This window comes from Homalodisca vitripennis, chromosome 4 (genome assembly GCF_021130785.1).
Source record: "Homalodisca vitripennis isolate AUS2020 chromosome 4, UT_GWSS_2.1, whole genome shotgun sequence".
In the NCBI taxonomy this organism is placed as follows: Eukaryota; Metazoa; Arthropoda; class Insecta; order Hemiptera; family Cicadellidae; genus Homalodisca; species Homalodisca vitripennis.
The window spans coordinates 119,714,301-119,737,438 of record NC_060210.1 but is presented as its reverse complement, the minus strand read 5'-3'; the positions used below and the strand labels follow the sequence as shown (position 1 = coordinate 119,737,438).

Sequence of the window (23,138 nt, the reverse complement as noted above, 5' to 3'; positions counted from 1 at the left end):
GGCAATGCTTAGTTGAACTATGCTAGATGGAAGTTCGCTCGCTGGACTGTGCTTTTGAACTAATGTACTTATTCCAGCTCTAAATGTTCTAAAATATTAACATTATTTCTCAGTTTATAAATAAACAAACCCGTAGTGTCATAATGTACTTTTAGCTGTACATTTTTATCAGATATTAAGTATTAAATCTAAAAGACAATGTTACTATCTAACAAAGTTAATTAGAATGGCTATAAACATTTGCTTTTTGATGTATTTTCTTGATCATGGCAACAAGGCAAACTCAACATTGGCATCGGAAATATAATTCATGCGAGCCATACACGTGCAACGCCTTCTGTATTGCGTGCAAAGGAGCGGATAACTGCTTGCAATGCAGATATGAAACAATATAGTCTAATCTTTATTTTACATTTAAAGATAGTTATCAAACCTAAACTAGTTGTCTTCCGACAAAAGTAGTGTTTTCAAAGCTGTGTATAGATATATATTGTCTTGATCAGACAAGAGGCAAGATCAGCAGTGGAACAAAAAATACTAACATTGAAGTACATTACAGTGACTATAAATTATACTTTTTAACATATTTTCTTGAACTTAGGAACAAGGTAAACTTAACATTAGCGTCGGAAATATAAATCACTTGAACCAGAAGTGCTTATACATGTGCAAAACCCACAAAATTGCATGCGAAGCCATGGGTAGCTGCTAGTTCTTATAATTTTGTTAACTATCTGTTGTATTTAAGTAATCATAAACATGTTAGTAATGCAGTTTGTAATGAATTGATATCACAAAAAATTTAATGATACCAATAGATTCATAACCACTAATTTACAGTACGTTTGCGTGATGTATAAAACGCTCTTGTCATCTTGATTATTGCGTGCACGAAAAAATCTTTTGCTGTTAAAGTAATTGTTTATATAAATGAGAAAATTTTCTTATTGTGACAGTTATGAATAAGATTGAATTAATAAATGCTAACAGCTTAATGAATTTAATTTCAATAAATACGGACCATTGAAATCAAGTCTCACCAGAGCAAGTAGGCCTACTCTTTATGAATGATCTTCATTGAATGATATTTATCTTAAATATTACATATTTGTTATAATAATTTATTCTTGTCTCTTTACTTGACAGGTTTTACATTGATTTCTCTCTGTCAACCTAACTAGAGTAAGAGCCAATCTAATATTGTTAAATGGTTATTGGGCGTTTACATTTGTATGTATTATTGCAACAAAATTTGTATGTATTATTGGATTTTTTCAAAAAAAGTTTCTGCAAAATGCCTTGTCATGCTCAAATAGGTAACACAGTATACTATATTTGCCCGTTAAAGCAAGAGTAATGTAATCCTGTTATGAAAATATTTCAGAATAATTATCAATTTATCCTTAAATGCCTCCTTGCTTTTTTAATATTTTGCACTTGCCTCTGAACACCATTACTTCAAGTCAAGTAGTGACTGCCTCTGCTTGTTTTCCAAAAGTGGCAAAATCACACTTTGTTACTTGTTACAAAATTGTTTGGTTGAACATTCAACGAAGCCTCTCCCACCATTATTGGTGATGCCAAAATGTGATTCCAAGCTTAACGGTAAAAGGCTTTTTAATTTGTTATGTACACACATACTGATGAAGAACTAATTTCGCTAAAATCAATTGTTTTGAAATTAGAAATGTTGCTCAAAACTGGAAAACGGATCTACAGCCTATTTGTAATTTACTACTTTTCATAATAAAATCTCATACCATATGATTGTTTGAATGTATTTAGAAGGATAGTGCCTTTGACACAAAGGAAATAGCTTCTATTACCTGAAAATCAATGGATGTTTGTTACTGGTTACTGTTTGTGTTAACTTGTACGGTTTGGCAGATGCAAGTGAATTTGGTTTATGTCCACTGGGTACATAAGGAAATGTTACAATAAATCTCTTGATTGTGTGCCCTTGGAAGATATTCATATATTTAAATATTTAAAGGGCTATGAAGTTTAATTGGCTGAGCATTTAGAGTAGTCTTTCCCACCTGTTGATGATCTAAGCAGATTTTTAATTTTGTGTGTCTATTTTTATATATGATTTCAAATTACATAAATTTAAATTTAAGGGTTGAAATTGCCATGAAATTTTATATGGTATACATCGGTCTATTGGGAATCGTTCTCCAGGCCGGAATGTTCAAAAAGTCTCCCATGCTGATCGGAAGCTTAGCGTGCATTAATCTTGTCTCAAGGGAATTCATAAAATTGATAATTCAAACTTGTCTTATGTATCTTTTGTCTGAAAATAAGATTTTTTGCAAAGATTCATACTGATCTGTTCGTACTTTAATATATTCTCATAAATCTTTAGTTTTTTCTACCAAATAAATTTCTTACAAACTCTACAGTTTTGAAATATCTGGAATATATGTACCGTATTGTTCTTGTACTAATTTTATTACATTTCAAGAGATGTACGGTAATTTTCATAAGGAAAGCAGAAAAAACTTACTGTTTGGAATTTAACGTACTATTTACAGTACAATTTTATTATTTATGTCAAAAATTTTAAATATTAACATCATTCACCCAAACTTATTGCTGTCTATCGTAACATTTCCAAGAAATGTTTTATGTCTAAATACAAACAGTGTATTCACAGTGCATAGAATAAACTAAAGCTACAACAGAAATATTGAATGATACTTGCTTTTGAATTTTTGTGTTTTGTTTTCTGGTGTTTCCTATTGACTCTTAGGTAAATTTAAATTATTACAGGGATGGAAATAGAAAATTGATAGTTTTGGAAATTTCATTCCTTATAATATTAATCAATCTCACACCATAACTATTACCTCACACTCCACCCTACTTGCTATAAAATATAATAATTTGGTAATCATTCAACTGTATAGAAGGATATTTATTATTTTCAATCATAAAATGTATTTTTGACTTTTTGTAATTACAAAAGGGTTATAGGAGTCATGAGCTGTTCCCCAGTACTTTCCAAATATATTTGTTGAACTATATTATGTTTTAAGATGTGGATTTTTTCATTTCCGGGGGAAACTTTCCAGACCCCCCCCCCCAATTGGGGGATAGGGATATTCCATATCACTAGATCTGTAGGTAGTGAGGGACCCCTCCTTAAAACTTATTAAAATATAGGTAGGTTTGTTTTTCATACATTATTTTGAACCCCATTGGGAAGAATTTAAACACCTAAAGAAAATAATATCTTTTGCATTAAACTGTTTCAATTTCATCAGATCACATTTGCTAGATACCTTTTACTATTTTGTTGCAATAATCATGTCAGAAAAATGTAGTGCTACCTAGACGGTCTGAACTGTTTTGAGATTCTCAAATTGTATTTTGATGTTTTGCAGAGCTTACATTATGTCAAGAATACGTTTAAATTCCGAACTCTTGCATGAGGTATGTAACATGACTGGAATTAAGGTCTTTGAGTTATGAGATCATCCTGCTGGGCATCTTGTAAATTACTGTCAGGGTGAAAAATCTATGAAAATCTCTAAATTGAAGTGCTTAAGTTCATAATACCTGATGCATCAGTTAGTTATATTTCGTGTTATTCAATATGGTATTTCAACTTGAAGTGAGACGTGCCTTGCAAACTTTTATGTTTTGAAAGGTTTTAACAGTGGTGGTTCAGGATCATTGTTCACCGCCCATTAAAAACAACCACATGAAATATTGATTCAAAATTAGAAGTTTACTTTATGGTTCCTGCAATCATAGATAGGTCGTCCACCTTTGTATGAAAAGGAACCAACAGTAACATCTCTGGAGTAGAAGCAATCGAAAGCAATTTACTCCGGACCTGGACCTGACATGGCATCGCGGGCGCAATAAAAGCAAGAATCCGAGACGGGGTGTTGGAGGTGGTTTGGCTCGGAATCCCACTTTTTCCAAAACTGCAGATCCTAGGGTAAATTAACGGCGGGCGGCAATTTGGCTGTCAGGCGGGCTGAGTTACAGTCCCTGCCTCCTGCCACGGCCAGCCCAGTTTTAATTACCCCCGGGCAGTTTAATTTGTCTACAAGAGAGACTTGGGGCGAGGGAGGCTAGAGGCTCAGAACCAGTTTCAGGCTCCAGCTAGAGCGCGACTGTAGGTGCTGGGCGCTGGACGCTTTCTCTGTTCTCCACGCTATGCGGCTTGGAGTGCAGATCACTGCTTTAGAAGTTCCTCCGGAACCAGATAAATTTTGACAACATGACACACATTTTACGTGGTAGATAGATTATGATAGTAGTCGGGAATTTAAAAATCCTTTTATTTGAGAAACAGGGTATATAGATCACAGGGTTTATATTTTATGAACTAATCTTAATTATAACACGAATTATGAAGGTTTGGATGGAAAAACTCGCTACCGTTAGTGAAATAAATGAATGGATTGAAATTAATTTAAATAAAAATAAAGTGAACAAGAGGAGGTAATTAGTCTCCTTTTTTAAATAACAACAATGTATTCCTTGTTTAAAGTTTGTTATTGATGATGAATGATTTTAAATTATTACAGCATTTCTGACATTTCCATAGCTGTAGTTATAGCATACAAAAGAACACTGTTCGGGGGTCAGAATCTTATTTTATTCATGTATTGAAAAACTTGTGTCATCTAACTAAAATCAGGTGTCAAGACGTGTCATACTTTAGCACCAGCTGAAGAAAATTATGGGTTTCGGATCTATCCTCAAACTTATTGGTAGTTTTGTGTAACTAACGTATAAAATTGGCTATTTCCGAAATCCTCAAGTATCCTCATGTATTATTATAATATTATTATTAGTTAGCATCATCATTCTCAGTCTTTGAGACCGGCCTTTTAAATTTTTTTGTCAAAATAGTTTTATCGATTTATTTATTTACTTTTTTACATAACATGTATGGACATTTATTCAGGCTGAGCTTTGGGCATTCTTATAACTAAGACACTTGAGAAGCATGAGGCCAGGTTAAGATCTTTCAGAAGTCAAGAACACCTTCACACGTTTAGTGATAATCTATAATTTTACTAATGCAGGAATCAATTCGTGAAAATCTAACATGTCATAGAGCAATTGTGTACTTTGGTATTATTCGGTGACCGTTCTATCCATATCTACTAGTTGTTATCAAGTGATATAAGTAGATTTAGGTTAGGTCATCATAAATATGTTTCTAGTAGTACCAAAGTTCAAGTTAACCTTTACGAGCGCTCACGTGATCTGAGGTTGGATTTGGGTACTATCTCGAGGGATGCTTTACTTTCTTCGCCAGAAATGCGGGGTACCGAAGTCCCCGTTTCTGGCCAGGGGCTTTTCCGATCGGTACTTTTCGGACTTGATATCACGTGCCAGATTGTCCAACGTGATCTGACATCGGGAAAGTACCGATCGGAAATGCCCCTGGCCGTAAACCGGGGCTTGGGTGCCCAGCACTTCTGGAGAAGAAAGAAGAAAAACATCCCTCGAGTTAGTACTCAAATTCAAACTCAGATCACGTGAGCGCTCGCGAAAGTTAACTTCAAATTTTTATATTTATAATACGTACGCATGTACCTACTTATATCGTGTAATGACGAGTAGTAGATAGAGACAGAGTGGTCTCTTTATATTATCAAAGTAGCAAACAAACTGTTATGGTAGTAAAAGTGAAAGCACGTTACAATGTATGATGTTGATGGGAAATGTGTATGAATACGAAATGCGCCGGCGGGACGAGTGTGGGACAAGGTGAACCGGTTTTTGCCGGTTGTTACCGGTCGTGCTCCGACTCTGCTCGTCCGTTTAGGTTTTTATGTCGAGAATTTGTTTGTCAATAAACCTATCTAATTTGTTTACTTGACGACTTTGTGGGGCGGTATCGGTTTACACTAGTGCAGACAGCTCTCTACACTAATATCGTGAGTTAGCTTTTCAATATTAAGAGAATTAGAGTACGGTATGTGGCTAATTCGTTTAGTTGTAATTGCACCCAATAAAGAAGGCAGTGCGTCAGTATCTCTCTTGCATACAGCTCTCATGAGTCTTTGAATCCCAGCGAATTGAGAAGAGTTCGGGGACATTGTTCATCGGTATGTCTCAATTTCGGAAATTGTAAAACTTCCGGAGTACTGGTTTAACTAGTATTAACTACGTTAGTATATTTGTGGTAACCTAATAATGTTGGGTAATTTGTTATTATCTGTTATTAGGCTGTATTAGTAGGTAAACACATAGTACGTATTATAAATACAAAAAGTTAACGTGAATTTGAGCCTTAATTTAGGTCTATCTCGAGGGATGGTTTGCTTTCTTCGCCGGAAGTGTGGGGTGGCACCGTACGGTACCACTGAAGTCCGCACCGATAATGGCCAGGGGCATTTCTGATCGGTACTTTCCCGACCTCATATCACGTCCCAGATCGTCCAACTTTTCCTACGTCAGATCAAGTTCGATCTGGCACGTGATCTTAGGGGGAAATGACATGGCTGTCGGTGCGGGCTTCGCGACGCCTATCCCGCACTTTTGGCGGAAAAGCAAACCACCCTCGAGATGGTACCTAAATTCCAGCCCGGATCACTTGAGCGCTCGTAAAGGTTAACTTTAACTTCGGCACTACTAGTAACATATTTATGGTAACCTACAGAAACTTATATCGCCTACCAACACATAGTAGATAGGGATATGATGGCCTCCGGATATTACCAAAGTGCCCATTATTAAATTAAACCTAATCCTTTCGTAGTTACGGAACGATCATTAGTAGTCTGTAATGTAATCCAAACTCGACCATTGTTAATGGTATAGGATGTCTCTGCGTGAGATTAACATGCCACGATATTTATTTTGCTACTGTAATCGTCATTCACTGCGAACTTTGTAGTTCCTGTTGTGTAAACATTGGGCTAGTATTCCAAGGTCGTCATCCTTTGCCCTTAATTAATTATGAATTATAATTGTTGTTGTGTATGTTTAAACTGAAACATTTCTGGATGTATAACGCATTTTGACCTCAGCGGCGATGTGCCTAGTACAAATTTTGGAATGGTGTATCAAAGATGCATAGCAAGCGCAGCTACATTTGCGGATCAGTCTAAATGTATAGTTTTCAAAGATTATTGATGATTTAATGTTTCTCTAATAACACACAGCTCAGTTTAGCTCTGCTTCGGGGTCGTTAACAATCAGTTTTCACAACAGATAACGTTATCAGCTGCTTCTAGATAAACTGGTTGTATCTGCCAACACGCTTTCTATTGTGTACTTTATCGTGTATCGGTACATTACTTCAATTAATCACTACTACTATAAGCCAGTTAAGAGTATACCTAGTAAAACGTCATCCCGGTTATGCTGATATAAATATTATACATATTTATTTATATAAATTAATTTCTGGATCACTCTACCGTAAACTGAGTAAAGTGATTTAAACGCTATCACAGTTTTCGAACCATGGTGCAGAACTCAAACTGTACATAATAATAGATGTTGAGTGCAAAGGGGTCGGGTTACTTTAATTCCATCACAGGATACAATGAATGATTGAATGATTGCTATGTATGTAGGTTTATTGGTGTTTTAGTGTTAACACGAATAATTATTATTATCATTGTGGCACAAGAAAAGCAGTTGTTATTATTTCCGTGCTTACATTATTGATCGCGTTTCGCTACGTCAGCTATCAGTTCACGATTAGTTGTAGTTTCCTGGAATTAGCAATAATAATAATTCAATTATTGGCAGCGCCGAATGATCGAATGAGTCTTTTGGGATTTCACTGCCGAGCCCACGTTCCTGCATTGTCCACTTCAGTGACTAAATAAATGCGCAGGATCCTCCTTAGTCTCGGGGAGTCAAAGGCGAAGAGAAATCCCCAATTATTTCCATGAATAATACCTAAGAACGGTTCTGAATCCAAAATTCTCAATATGGTGACAGTTGACGGGTTAGTCCGGTTACCTCACGATATGAGACGAAAACTGTTCCATTTGGCTTGCTAAAATATCTGGACTACCCGGAAACCTTTCGCTCCATTGTTTGCACCCAGCCCTAGAGATGTAAAATTCCTGGGAATTTAAAATCGAGGAAATACTCCCAGGGAAAGCTGAAAAACATAAAGAAACAGGGAATTTATAAAAATAGGTAGTTTTAAAATATTTTAGATCTATGAATTAGAACATGAGTTCCAAGATAAAATTACTTCTTAAAACGTGCTTGAATTTTAAATGCTTGAGCTTTTAATAATGGCAATCGAAATCCTTTTAGTTCTATAAATTCCCTGGATATTGTCTATACGAGAAATTAATGCATGGAATGATAATTCTTGGATTAAAATGTATGAATTCACGTAGTTAACCTAGTTTTCAGGTTCTTTAACTGTTAAAACATCTAAAATTACAAATTTTCATGAATTTCCAATTTTTGGGAATCTTCCCGGCCCCCATCACTACCCAGGCTTAAGTTGTACACCACCATATACATAAATACCTTTAACATCAGCAGCCTCTACTTTAGGAGCTCCTTATTTGGTTGCATAACGAGGAAGGAGATGATTACTACACATAAATACGTTCGATTTCTCAATCAGCATCCTATATAGATCATTCCTGGGTATACTCTTGCTGCGATCAGGAATGTCAGACGTCATCCTAGCTACTCGTCATTCTAGCTCGTGATCATTCGTTGGCTGTGACTGCTGCATATCTCAGCTTCTTCGTCATCCAATGCATGTATCAATGTAACTTTCGTAAGCATTTCCTGCACACGTCATCTCTTTCATCTACAATCATTCCACTGAGTGAAATGTCATGTAAAAGGATGCTCGCTCTACTACCAGGTGTAAATGCTGTTGCTGTTGCTGTTGCCGGTAGTAGAAGAAATCTCTAGCAGCACACAGCATTGTAGAGTTTTACCACATAAATACAATGATAAATTTCAAACATATACTCCCTTTATATTTGGTCTTATCGTTATGGCAGATGTCTAGTTTTACAGATATTATAAATCCACTACCGAACACTTGAGTTTTTCTTTTCACGTGTGTGGGTTTTATATTTATACGGTGGAGTTTAATAATTTTTTGTTTTTTGTTCTGAATAAACAGTATTTGTATTTAATAAATTAGAAAGAGTTTGGATACGTTCTAATAATATTTGTAACAGTAAAAATAACCCATAATTCTGTGCCTATAAATTAGAACTTGTTTTATATTTGCAAAGTACTCTTATGAAAACTAGATAAGGACTTTTGTCCCAGTAATTATTAAGGAATACAGTAGATTGCGTGTTTGCACCAGTCCAGAGTGTTTTGCGTTGTCTGAATGTGTGTGATTCCATTGTTAACCTTTCAAATGAAACTGTGGTTATTCATACGACGGGAATTATAAAAATGAGAGCAGAGCTGGGAGATGGCACTCGACGGTGTGACCATAGACAATGGAATAGGAATTCGTTTTTAATTTGTAATTGCGAAGCGTTTGACTATATTTGTTGGCCACCACACTGCCTCGGCAGACTCGTTCTTGATGTTGTTTGTCCTCCTCTGGAATTCGGTGTTGAGGTTCTGGCCGCCAAGATCTTTCTGTTGTTTGCATCTGGACTCTACATCGTCTCTCTCAGACTGTGGAATGTGCTGCAGAACCAAAGTAGTACTTTTGACTACCTTATATTCATAAATCTGACGGCTTCTGAAACATTGAATGATAAAACCGCATATATTCCTAACAGTTATACACTGTTTAGATATCCAACTTTCGACCCATCAGCAACAAATCACATGGTTTTGGCCCAGAGCCTTCTTGAAGCGAAAATAATCTATTTCCTCTAGCGATGTATTAATGATGGTTAACTTTGTGGTTTTAAGTTTAAAGTAAAATTGCGCCAACACACGTATATTTTTGTTGCTAAGTCGTTTAGAAGTATAAATTACTTAATCATAGCAATTATTGTGACAGAGTTAAGAACATTTAATGGGTTACGAGAGTATATATGATTCAAGTCTTTTTAAGCGGAGATCGCAAATACTCGTATATCGCTTAAGCTGGTATCGAGATAAGCAATCTTTGTCTACTTGCACCTTTCCTATCATTCCTTTCCCATTTGTACCTTAAATATTCCTTTCTTTCCGAATATTTAAAAAATTAAGTAACGCTAATATTACATTTATTCCATAAGGCATTTTTAAATATTAAACTTAATTTTGTGAGATATTTTATTTAACGGGGTTGTTTTACGGCAATTTGTTATCATTTAATGGCCCTTTAGTTTCCCAGAGTGATAAATAAACTAAATATTACTGCTGGCTGTTCAACGCAGAAATTTCAATGTCTTAATTACAAGTTGTAAAAATGTAAACACACCTCTCAAAAAGTGTTAAGGAATTAGTCCTGCAATGTTGTAACACTGTACTCAAGTATGTGGAAAAAACTCAAGGCTAATTGTGCATTTTAATGGATATTACCATCCAGGAAGTGTTACGTAACACGGCATCCTGACATGTACACATTAGAATAAGACAGCTAGGCATCGTGGCAGAGCTACATACTCATTGAACGCCATATGTTATCTTGTGATCTACCAAACGAACGTGGTTCATACAGATTATTGTCACAAGGATACCAACTTACCAATATGATTACTAAGAATACTAAGAATGTAAACCGATTGTGCTATAGAGAAAACCATTTTGCTATAGAAAAAAAGATAAGTTTCTGATTTTTCCTTTTCTTGAGTTTATGATCTACACTATACTCAATTTCAATCGACTAGAGTATTGTACTAAATGTGATTGATTTTAATATTATAACAGTACATTGATCTCATTGTAATGATAATCTCGCTCGCGATCAGAACATTATAGCATGTTAGCAAAGCCAACGATCAAAGTTACGATCTAGTACGAAGATGATGATGCAACCGGGACGTATATTGCACGTTTTGCCCTAAAATTGCGTCCATTTAGAGTGATGGCGGATGTAAACGTGTAAGTGCCGCAATTAAAATTGGAAAGCAGATAAACGGCGAGGTTGTACAAGCCGTAATCTTAAGTGAATGTTCGCCCGAAGTGCCTTTAAAATGGACGAATGGTTTTAAAGGTAATTTTCATTGCTAATGTTCGCTGGTATGGTTATGCAATGTAGTTCACGGGTCAATTTGCTGTAACGCTTGTTCTGTTTGGAAACGGATTGAATTTACACGATTCTTAATGATAGTCCATGTTTTGAAGTTTGTTATCGTTTTGCGTACTAAAACGTAACTAGAACACTTGTTGGGTTGGCTATACATTCCGCCCTGCTCTTTAGCTTGTGGTCGCTGAACTATCGAGTTAGTACCTTCAACCTCTGATGCTTGTAGCTGACGTGCTATCGGATATTAGATATAATTTTGTAATCATTGGAAGAGTTATTCTCAAGGTTGTAATCGACTAACTCTCGAACCAGCACTCGACGTTCTTTCATGCCTCGCAGTTAAAACCACCTGAAGCTGGTAACTTAGTTAGCCCAAGTTTGTAATTGGTGTAATGTCAAACTGGTAGTCGTCGAATAACATCGGCGTAATTTTTAAATTTTAATCGTACTATCAAGTTTGCAGTATACGTTTTATCTACCCATATATTTTTTGCATGCTCTAATTACGCATTCCATGCAGTTTCTTTTGTATTGCACTTAAATCAAATACAGTGTTGTTTTTTTTATTCACTTCTTGCTTTTTCTCATTTGACGACGGAAGTTAAAAAATGAACTGTTCAAAAATACAATACAATCTTTCCACGTAAATATTAAAAATTCATTTTCTGAAGTTTATGATCGAAATCATGGAAAACAGTATTTCTATCGTAAATAATTCTATTCTCTAAAATCTAGAATTTGAGACCTTTAAGTGAGGAGAAAGTCATATCACAGTGTTTTATACTTTTAAATACAACGGCCCACGTGTAAGCAAAGAACAGGTGGGAGCGTAGGTCTCCCCCTTGCATTCTCTCTCTCGCTCTCTCTCCTGCAGATGCTTGATGCTGCCAGTATTGATCTCTACGGCATGAACCTGGAACATGACCGGGAGTTCTCTGCGGTTGTTTATAGAACTTTCATCAACTTGACTTTAGCGGGCAATTCGTGCAAAACTCCTTGTCAGCGGGAAATATATAAAAATAAACCCTTGGAACTTTAAAGATAGATTAAAATTATGAAAAATGCTTCATCATTCGAAGAATCAAAATTCTACAGAATAACTGGTAATCAATGATTTTACAACATTCTTCCTAAGAAGAAAATAGCTTCCTCCCCCAGTTAGTAATTTCCCCACAGTGAAGCATAGTTTAAACCGGGTGCATGAGGAATTACAGTAGATATTAAAAGATACAATATAATCTATGCCTTCAATAAATTATCTAACTATAATTAGGTCTATATTTAATAATACAGTTATTTCTAAAATAGATTAATTATCCATAATTCTAAAGGATAATGCGAATACTCTTGTTGGAACTCGACCAACTTTTGGCATTGTAGGTGTGGATCATTTTCTTGATATTCTTAAGAAAGATTCCGAAGCAGAGGCGTACCGTTGATGATGTAGGCTAGTTACGTAAATCATCCCTTGATGTCTCATATAGGGCCTCAAAAGATAATCAAAGAAAAACATGTATTGGTAATTTAGATCAACACTATTGGAATCATACAGTTGCTGACCAGTTAACTCATATTTGACATAACTGATAGTGGTGGGTTTCGCTGAGGTTGTACCATTATCCGTTATCACCTATAAATTCCCCTCCCCATATATTTTGGATATTAAGAATAAGCCATAGAAATTGGACTTTAGAGTTGGTGGGAGGTCTCGGTGAATTGTCTTTTCTTCAATCGTACCTAATATCTATCAGACGAGAAGTGTTGATATTTGCATAAAAGACGTGTCTAACTAGATGAGGTATTAATGTATATAAAAAAATAATTTCCAGATCTCAGCTGCTATGTTTCCAAAAACGTAGGGGCTTAATTCAACATACAGTAGTCACTTGATAAGTTATGAGATATGGCTGTTTATAACAATTTTTAGATAGGAAAGTTCAGAAATAAACAAATTACTGAGATAAAAGAAATCTGAGATAACCAACTTAATATCTTAGTGATAGCGGCCATTGTTTGGAATTAAAGCGTGATATCTTATTAGCCTTGATTAAGAATATGGATAACGTAATCATTTGTATACAAGCCATGGGTAGAAGAGACTTTCTTGCAATATTTTTATATAGTTTTAAAATTGGTTCGAGTGAGATGCAAATATGTAGTGTTAAGTTGGCCCTAGGATTAGTTCGCCAAGTCTACACTATCCTTCATTAACACGTTCATGTAAGGAACTGTTTTCTCAATGGGGGCCATACCGGTTGGTTGAACCACAGAAAGAATCTCGTTTGAAATGGAGTCAGATAAGGTCTAACAATTATAGCAGTGATGGCTCATTGGGTGCCAGATATTGTTATGAATGATAATTAATAATAATAATTTGGCCCTAAAACATAAGGTCAGTCAACCGTTCTGATTTTTTTCATATTACCAATAAAATCGAGCACCCTCGTAAGTTTGGAAAGAGAGTGTTTGCAACTTGTATTCATTCACAGGACATGTTCCCATTGATGTTCTCGAAAACCACGCAATTTTAATGCTAAATGATACACTAATAACCGCTTGCCTCAGAAAATTGAAGAACGAATAAAATAAATAAATAAATAATCAAAAAAAGACTTAAGTAGAATAATCCTAATTCTTCACGACAATGTTTAGTTTGACACAGAGCACAACGCATCACACTGGATTATGTACAATGGCTTCCAACTTAATTCCTTATTTTCCAAACGCCCATTGGCTCTTTCCGGCAGTGAAATATCAACATAAGCGATTTTCAAGTAGTATATAGTGATTGTCAGTGCCTGAAAGGTTGGTTCAGGAGGATAAATGGTTGTCTAAAGCGTCAGGAAAAGTATGTCTTTTATTTAATAAGCAAAATAAGTTCAACGCCTTTCTCAAAAACTGTGTAGTGACCCTTGTACAACCAACTGTCGGTATCTCTGCGGCGCCTACTGAAGTTGCACCATTGTCAGCAAGAACCAGAGAAGTAGGACGTGTTTGTTCTTCCCACCGCTCATGGACGAGATCAGTTTCCCAGAACGATTCTGACGGTAATCAGCGACTTCTTTTCTCGGTACAGACTACATTGGAGTTACTGGGAATCGCGACAAGGGTTTGTTGTCTGTAATCAATGGAAGCGGCGGCGTGGCGCGCGTAGGGTTGCGTACGGAAATTTATGAGTGCAAAGTGACCACAATGAAGAACTGATCGATGTATTTTAGCAATTAAATCTAATAAACTTTCTTAATTTAAAAAGAAACGCTCCAATGATGATACAATTTTATGTCAATGTCTGTGAGGCCTTTCGTTTTCAAAGGAACATCACCAGACTCACATAGCTGAAATAAAAGTAGTTAACTGTAATAATATAAAAAATGTAGTACTTATAATAAAAATACAAGGAGATACAATTTTAAAAGCCAGGAAGTATGTCTAATGTGTATGTGAAAACATTATTACATTTATTAGATTAAATACAGTTGACGGGAAAATTTTGGAAGGGCTCAATATTTACTTAATCATTTTGGTTTTTAATTTTTTTTTTATAATTTTTTTTTTTAATTTCGTATAATAACTTTACTTGTTAAACAGTGTCCAGTTTGAAGTGCTTATTTTACCATGGCCGATCTTCCTTCTTGTTGATATTTTATACATGCTTTATGTTCCTTGACTCTCTTTTTATCTTAGTTTTTGTGAGGTCAATAAATTTACTGCTTAGAGCTCTAAGACAATGTAATTATGTCCAAAATACATACAGTCTTGAGTACAATTTTTTTATGAGTTATATTTAGTTGATGTGTTTAAGCTGCAAGTTAATTTTTAAAATAATGTAATAAGGTAACATTATGTAATATTTAATCCTGTACTGTATGCATTCATTGTAGTGTAAACTATTTACAAACATATTATTGAAACGTAAAACATACTTTAAATTATTTAATATTTTTCTACGTACACATACAATTCAATTTTTGTACAGTTTCTAGGACTGTAAACATTATATTCTTTATTCATTTAATAATAATAATGAAGTTATTTTCTTTTTGTCGCCATATTTCTGTTTGTGTACTTAGCCGTGATTTACGACTAGAGCGCCACAATCAAACCAATTTTACTTGTAAACAACTTGAGTTCTGATTATGAACATGAACAACTGAACGTTTTATGTGTACTAATAATGTACACGACATCGCTAGTGCGACTTCTCACGGTAGTAAAACAATGATTAATAATGATTGTGTGAGAAACAGTTACGCGTTAAAACAATGATTGGAAGATAAGTTTGAATTGGCCAATGACGTGGACAGTCCTTTAGGATGGGCTTCACATAGGGCTCCCGCACACGTTAGCCCCCGTAGCTCTGGTTAGGGTCGAACACTAAGCCGCGTTCCCAGACGACCAGTTTTCATTACACTTCGTGAATGAATCGTGCACGATAAAAATACGATATTATTTATTCAATATTCTACTCTAAGAGAGAGTTACCTTCAGTGATTTGTTAGGATCTTGCTGTGTAACCCATTCTACGCTCATGAACATATAATTTGAAGACTTCGCAAATTCCTTTTCGGTGTTATGCAACTGCTGTCCCTGTCCAGCAAGAGTCGAGAGAGTACATCGCTTCATGAGACTTCATTCACTGTCGCTTTCGCATCATTTAGACTTCATTCACTGTCGCTTTCGCTTCATGAGACTTCATTCACTGTCGCTTTCGCTTCATGAGACGTCAATCGCTGTAGCTTTCGCTTCATGAGACGTCAATCGCTGTAGCTTTCGCTTCATGAGACTTCATTCACTGTCGCTTTCGCATCATTTAGACTTCATTCACTGTCGCTTTCGCTTCATGAGACTTCATTCATTGTCGCTTTTGCTTCACGAGATTTCAGCAGTCGTCAAAGTCACTATGGATCATCTTCGCCCCCAAACGCAGCCAAAGCGCCATCCACCATGTGCGGTGCTCCCACCGCTACGACGACTACAGACCGTGTGCTGTGCGGTCCACATTGTACAGAGCAGTGGCGAGAGAGAGATCGATAGCTTCATCGACCGGAGAGCTCGTTACAGACGTTCGGTCGTTTGTTTGGATGATTTGTGTCGACCGGGAGACCAGAAGTAGTGACCATTATTCAAACCTGTTTTATTGGTCAGATGACACCGCCGTCGGCTTCACGTGCCACTTGGAAACCCGTTTAGGCTTATCGAAGGATCGGCAATTATCTGATCTGTTTTCAGTTACGCGTTTGATGTTACTTTAAATTGGACATTTATATTTCCACTTGTGGGGTTTACGATCGAGAGATACGAGTTACTGAGCTTCGGGCTGTAAGATGCTCAAAGTATATACATTGTTTACAGGCAAAGGATCGTCAATCCAAAAATTAAATTGATTTTTTATATTGACGATGTCACGTAAAAAGGATAATAGGATTTTTAATTTTTGCCTTCATTATAATTTTGAAAAGTAGAACACTGCATTTCGAGGATTGGAATCCACCCACTTCTTCAGGTGCGAAAACCCCCTAGTATGTAAAACATGCAAAAAAAATTGCAAAGGTCTTCAATGAACTGCCACTTTAAAACCCAAGTAATGCCTGACTGGTACACCAACAGCGTCCAGACGAGAGAATGAACCCAAGTAATGTCACTGCATAGAATCAGAGCACACGTCACACAGACTAGATAGAGAAGGTGGAATATTCTTCCCCTGTATCGTCTTGTTGTAGTAATGGTGTGATCTAAACTCTACACAATGGTGGAAAGCTCTATAATCTTTGCAAATATTTCCATAGCTTCAGAAACGTATTACAAGCCTCTTTAATCGATATTATAAACCTTGCAGCACATTCTAGTGCAAATACCTTTTTCACTAGTTTCCGTAAAGCTGGTGTGAACCGAATATTTTTAAACAAGAAGATCGGAATATGGCACCACGTTTGCAAGACCTTTTCGTAAGAAACAAATATACAGTTTGGATTGATTAGCTTCGCAAAATATCTCCCTTTTAAATTGCGCTTTTATGAGCGTTAGCACTAATTGGTATTCATTCATTTTTGTATCTGCTGTTGCGAGTGTTTCAGCTGTTGTTGTTTTAGTAAATTGGTGCTAAATCTAACGTTGAATAAGGATGATGCCTTAACCGGCGAAAGCGCTTTTTAAATAAATTTAATGTGGAAGTATGAAAATGTCTTTCCATTGAATAAGATAGTTGACTATATAGTAAGATGAAGGAAACAGGATTATCCGGACATTTGCTATCGTTTTAGTGATACAAACAATCAGTATACAACGTTTACAACGTTTCGAGATCTGTAATGTGATCTCTTCTTCAGGTACATTACTAACCTACACGTAATTATAAACTAGGTTAAATTAAATCAATCATACCAGAGCGTTGTGACACGCGTAAGTCAGATGGCAAATGTCCGGAAAAATCCTGTTTCCTTCACAATCTCTCCAACGTCAAAAACGAACTTCAAACAAAGTATAGTAAGATAGTTGATGGCGGCAACTGTGTTTTCATGTCTCAATGAAGACAAAAGATCAAGGCAAACGGAGATATAGTTAAATAAAGAATTATGATTACAGGCAATATTAAACATAGGAAGCAAGTAATTGCTCTTGGTTCATGATCAACTTAAGAGAAGTCTGTAAAGGAATGGAGACCAAGATTGAACTCATTGAGCTCACTAAAGCCGACCGTTAGACCGGGCGGGACACCGTTTATAAGTCCATCAATCATGGGGACGCAGTGGGGGCCGCCATCACTGTCCGAGTCAGCTCTAGATGTGTCCGGTCTCCCTTGGAGGCCTTGGCTGCGTGGATCATTTCGTGCGGTCTGGGAGACATCGAGGCCGGAAATAGCTTGTAATTGCGTTTGGATTTGATTTCTTTGGAAAAAACATAAGGATAAAACTTGAATGTGGTAGTAACAGATTGTATTGGAATATTCCCATAGATTGAGATGCGAACAATACTGGAAATTAATATCTGAATTTATAAGTCCATCAATCATGGGGACGCAGTCGGCTCTAGATGTGTCCGGTCTCCCTTGGAGGCCTTGGCTGCGTGGATCATTTCGTGTGATCTGGTAGACATCGAGGCCGGATATAGTTTGTAATTGCGTTTGGATTTGAATTTTTTGGAAAAAAACTTGAATGCGGTTGTAACAGATTGTATTGGAATATTTCCATAGATTGAAATACGAACAGTACTGGAAATTAAAACCTGCATTTACTAGTCCACAATAAAATATCTCTGAATTTAATTCGATTAATCGTGTACCGTAAGTGAGTATTACTTCCGTGACTGATTTGTTGATAAACCTGTCATTCACTGATGTCAAGACCAGATAAGTCAAGCATTAACCTGACTCCTAAATGCTCGCGCTCTCTCTTTCTCTCTCTCACACACACTCCATTGTGACAGGTTTAAGTGAGAGGTTGAGGTATTGTATATACTAGGCGGCCTTACCCTGTCATGAATCACCATCACCACTATCCATTCCACCATTTCTTTCCAGGTTTGATATCCAAAGGAGATTCCATCTCGGGTAGGAGGGTGTTCCCAATTCAACCCTCTGTTAGATCCGATCTTCCCTTGTTTACCTGTTATGGTAAGGTACACCACCGCTAGACCTCCTGTTTTTGTGCGCGAAAGAGCTTCTGCTGGTACATCGTCTCGGGTTTCCAGAAAGGGCGGAAGTGCTCCAGCTCTTGCCTGCTGCGGACGGTAGCCGATAGAAGCCCGACATGTGATCCGTTTTTAAAACGCCTTTCAGAAAGTTCATCAGACCGTAGTGTACTTTACACCTTTCACAACTTGCTTACTACCTAATCTTGGAAATCCTGTTTTTGTTTTCAAAGAGATTTAAAACCATCTTGATCTTGTAAATTTTGGACTTTCGTTCATCTTTCTTCTGCTTATTAGAAACGTTGTTAATCAATACTGCAGTTGGATCTGTTTGAGGCAATGCAGCCTGTACAATACAACAACTACCGTAAGAGATACTGGTCGTAAAAAATTTGGAAATGAGAAGTTCCAAAAGATGGTTATGGAGGTCATTATTGAAGATTGATAAACTTTCACATCATTTAAATTATGCTCCCCGAAGATAATACTGCAATGTTTGATTTTATCCCAACATAAATTAATATGTTTGTAAGTACACTGGTGTTATATCTTTCGCACATAACTCAACTACTCGTATGTTGTCACCTTAGTCTTATCATATTTTTTTTTAAATCAGATAACCCGTTATCGTAGAGAGTACTTGTTCACAAACGTGCTTGTTTCGTAATATTTCAGAAATTTGCATCATTTATTGTGACGTGTTTATGTATTTTTAATACAGTGGAAGGAGTGGTTCGTGGAAAGAAAAAGATATGTTTCTCTCAGCGAAATATACTGTTTGTTGTGATTCCATTATCTTTATTACAACATTCACAAGTTACAAAAATATTAACTGAAAGGAATTATAATAATTCTTGTGTTTGGATGATAATATTTTGGAGCAAATATATCAAAAATATCATTGAAGGCTTTTTACGTGTGCTCTTTGAGAGGTTCATATTGAGAATTAACGCATTCTTTACTTTTTTCATGTACAATTAAAACATGTTCCTAGAACAAATTGTATTCGTTCCACTGCGAAATTGCCAATTTTCTTGAAAATTGAGGTGATGTAAATATCCTTTACGGTGTTCCACGAAAGAAACAGCAGGAAGAGTCCTCGGCAGGCTGGGGTTTCAGAAGGTCACCTGGAGCAATAATTATCGCCCCCCAGGCAGGCTCTGTCCGACCCTTTCCATGACGTGTCTACTGAGCTTGGCGGTATCTATAGTATTAGAGCTCTAAAACTTCCAAGTATTTACTAATGTTATATATAATACCTATGTTCTTATTCCTTACAAAAAGTAAGCAGTTCTAAGAAAAACTGAATCCACCCTTAATCTACACAAAACATAGTATGGATAATGCTCGCTCAAGAACAACTCTGAAGTGCTCCAGTTGTCTTGGAAATGTTTAAACCTACTAGAATAAAGGAAGGGCGCAATAGATAATTAAACAGCAGCGCAATGTTGATGTACATTTTGACATAACTATTCAATCAAGTTGTTATGTAAAAACATTATTATGCTCGTATGATACAGTGTGCCTTAATACATGTTTCCAGTATGAGAATGGTTTGGTAGGTGGATAGGCAGGTTGATAGTATATTACCAGCGAAATTACAACAGATCTGTTTTGTGTTGCAGAGACACAACATGTACGCGATCCGCTACTGGTTCTGCGAGGTACTGTGCCTGGTCAACATCGTGGTGCAGCTCTACTTCATGAACAAGTTCTTTGACGGCGAATTTCTGAGCTACGGCTGGAGAGTGATGTCCTTCTCCGAGCAGGTGCAGGAGGACCGGATGGACCCCATGGTCTACATCTTCCCGCGGGTGACCAAGTGCACCTTCCACAAGTACGGAGCCTCCGGTACCATCCAGAAGCACGACAGTCTGTGCATCCTGCCGCTCAACATCGTCAACGAGAAGACCTACATCTTCATCTGGTTCTGGTTCATCCTACTGCTGACCATGTTGTCGATCCTCGTGATCTGGCGCGCACTGATCATATGCTGCCCTTCCGTGCGACCCAGGCTGCTGCGCGCGCGGAACCGCCTCATCCCCATCGAGGTGGCGGAGGCCATCGTGCGCAAGACGGACGTCGGCGACTGGTGGATCCTCTACATGCTGGGGGGCAATATGGACGCCATCATCTACCGCGAGATGATCACCGAACTCGCCAAGAAGATCGAGACGGCCGCCAGCAACAGTCAATGATACCGGCGACCCCTTGACTCTGGGGGGTCCGCCTATTCCATCCCCCTAGATCCCTAGGGCACCTGTATCGTATTGTAAATTTGTATAGCCCATGTTTATTGTTTTAGCGACTCATTACAGTCCCGGTGTCCAGGCCGTCCCACGGATGTTTTATGTTGTAACGAAAACCTCTGTACGCTGCTCTGAAGTACAGTGGTCCGTTTGAAAATGTATTGTAAATTTTTTTAAAGACATTTTTTATTAAAATCTCACAACATTTCCACGAATAATAATTAAGACTGAGATATGTTATTTGTAAGAGAACTTTACTACTAATGGCTTATTTGAAAGGTATCATAAGACAACATTTGATGTGTTGAATTAATGAAGTATTGTGTATTTTATGTACAAACGATGAGTTTTTTACACAGCCTCCCCATATCTCTTAAAGCCTGTTTAACGTTTTTCAAGGTTTCAACTTTATAAGTACAATCATGATTTTGTTTGTATGTATTTTATACTAAAAGTAACTGTATATTGTAGAGTTTCAGGTTTCATACAGTGATATAGCCAATTATATTTGAAATGGTTGTATACTTTCCAAAATATTATTAATTTTACATATTGCTGATTTCCACTCTGCTCTCTTTATTACGGGACATGCTTAGTGTGAATGAGTCCTATATTGTTGTTTTTATATAAAAATAATTATGTATCAGATTGAATGGTTAAGTGTACACATTTTTCAAAGTATTGAATACACAAATTGTAGACGTACATACAGAACATACATTTACTTGCCTAAGACTGCCGGCGAAGTGCCTTCAAACACTGCGGTGTTTCTTCCTGACTGTGATTATTTATTTTTGTAAGCTGCATAAGTAGTTGATGGCCTAATTTGTGGACCGTGAGTTGGGGGTGTGTTCTCTCTACCCCAACAGACTGTGTTTATTTGTACGTAGCTTGTATATACATGAATCATGTGCTGTTGACTTAGTTCATATTTCGCACTCTGTGTTTGCCCTGTATGTCGTGTAGTTGAACATGCATTCTACAAGCTCAATCATATATTTATTATATTATTTATTAAGATTTCAGAAATATTGGTATCTCTATTGTTGGGTAAGTCCGCCGATGTACTTTTTAAGATGGTATATACATTACTCTGCAGTCTTCCAACCATGTTCCCTGGAACATTTTGGATCTGGCGGTGTGATTTCATTGTGTACAGTTTCAGTTTCCTAGTTACCGTCCTTTATTTGGTCAGTTTGCACAAATAATCTGAAGGAATCATTATTCAGAATGTGTTCACAGCGGTTTTATTTTTCTTTTCGATTGTATTGTGACTGGTGACAAAACGACTGGATGCTACCGATTTCATCAATAAGAGTGTGAATGGATGTACGAGTAGCAGTACTATTCCACCGCACCGACCAGATCAAATTTAGGCTGTGGGTCCAAATAACTTCCATACATTCTAGATGTAAAGACACATTTTGATACTAAGGTTTATTGTAGGAATGTAGAGAGATTATATTGCTGATATATTACCTTGCCATACAGGCAAGGCTTGTTCCGTATTACAAGAATGTTCCATATTACCTAGATAATTATAAGGTACTATCTGTTCTGCATGCTGAATATGCTATAATATAAATACATAACTAATTGGTTCAAGTATTTGTCGTGTCTTTCATTTCCATATCCCATTCCGAGCTCTCTGTAACAAAAATGCAACTTGGGTCATTTAATAAAAATAATCAGCAAATTAAGGTAAGGTTTTAAATTAATTGAACTGATACAGTGAAGTACCGAAGGATGCATATAGAACCCATCAAAAGAGTTGCACTTAACAAAGATAATCCCTTCAGTATAAAGTGTAAAATATATATATATCAAGAGACCACAGAACTGGCTTTTGACTCTAAAATAAATAGGGTTAATCCTTGGAAACCAAGAGTGGACAACACAGTATTGAGAAAACCCTGTAGGATCATCATAAATGTTTAGTTAATATAGAGATTGTGCGCATTATCAATATGTTAACTTCTAAATAAATCTCAACACCAATGAAAAGTCTTTTTCAGTTCATGATACTGTGATGCATTTATTGTACTCTTGTTCAAAATTTCATCATGCCTATCTCCATGATAAAATCACCGTAAAGAATTTGTCTAAAATACTGTTTTAATATTAAATCATTTACAAGAGTAAATAAT

At 36.5% G+C, this 23,138-nt stretch overlaps 1 protein-coding gene across 1 annotated transcript in view; it reads left to right on the top strand.

Moving 5' to 3' along the window:
- LOC124361169 (innexin inx1) overlaps window positions 1-22,599 on the top strand; it is a 29,557-nt gene extending 6,958 nt beyond the window's left edge. Inside the window, exon 3 of the mRNA XM_046815209.1 lies at window positions 20,368-22,599. Within this exon, the coding sequence (XP_046671165.1) occupies window positions 20,368-20,940 (573 nt within the window). The 3' untranslated portion in view covers window positions 20,941-22,599. The remainder of the gene's footprint in view (window positions 1-20,367) is intronic.
- The last annotated feature ends 539 nt before the right edge of the window (window positions 22,600-23,138 follow it).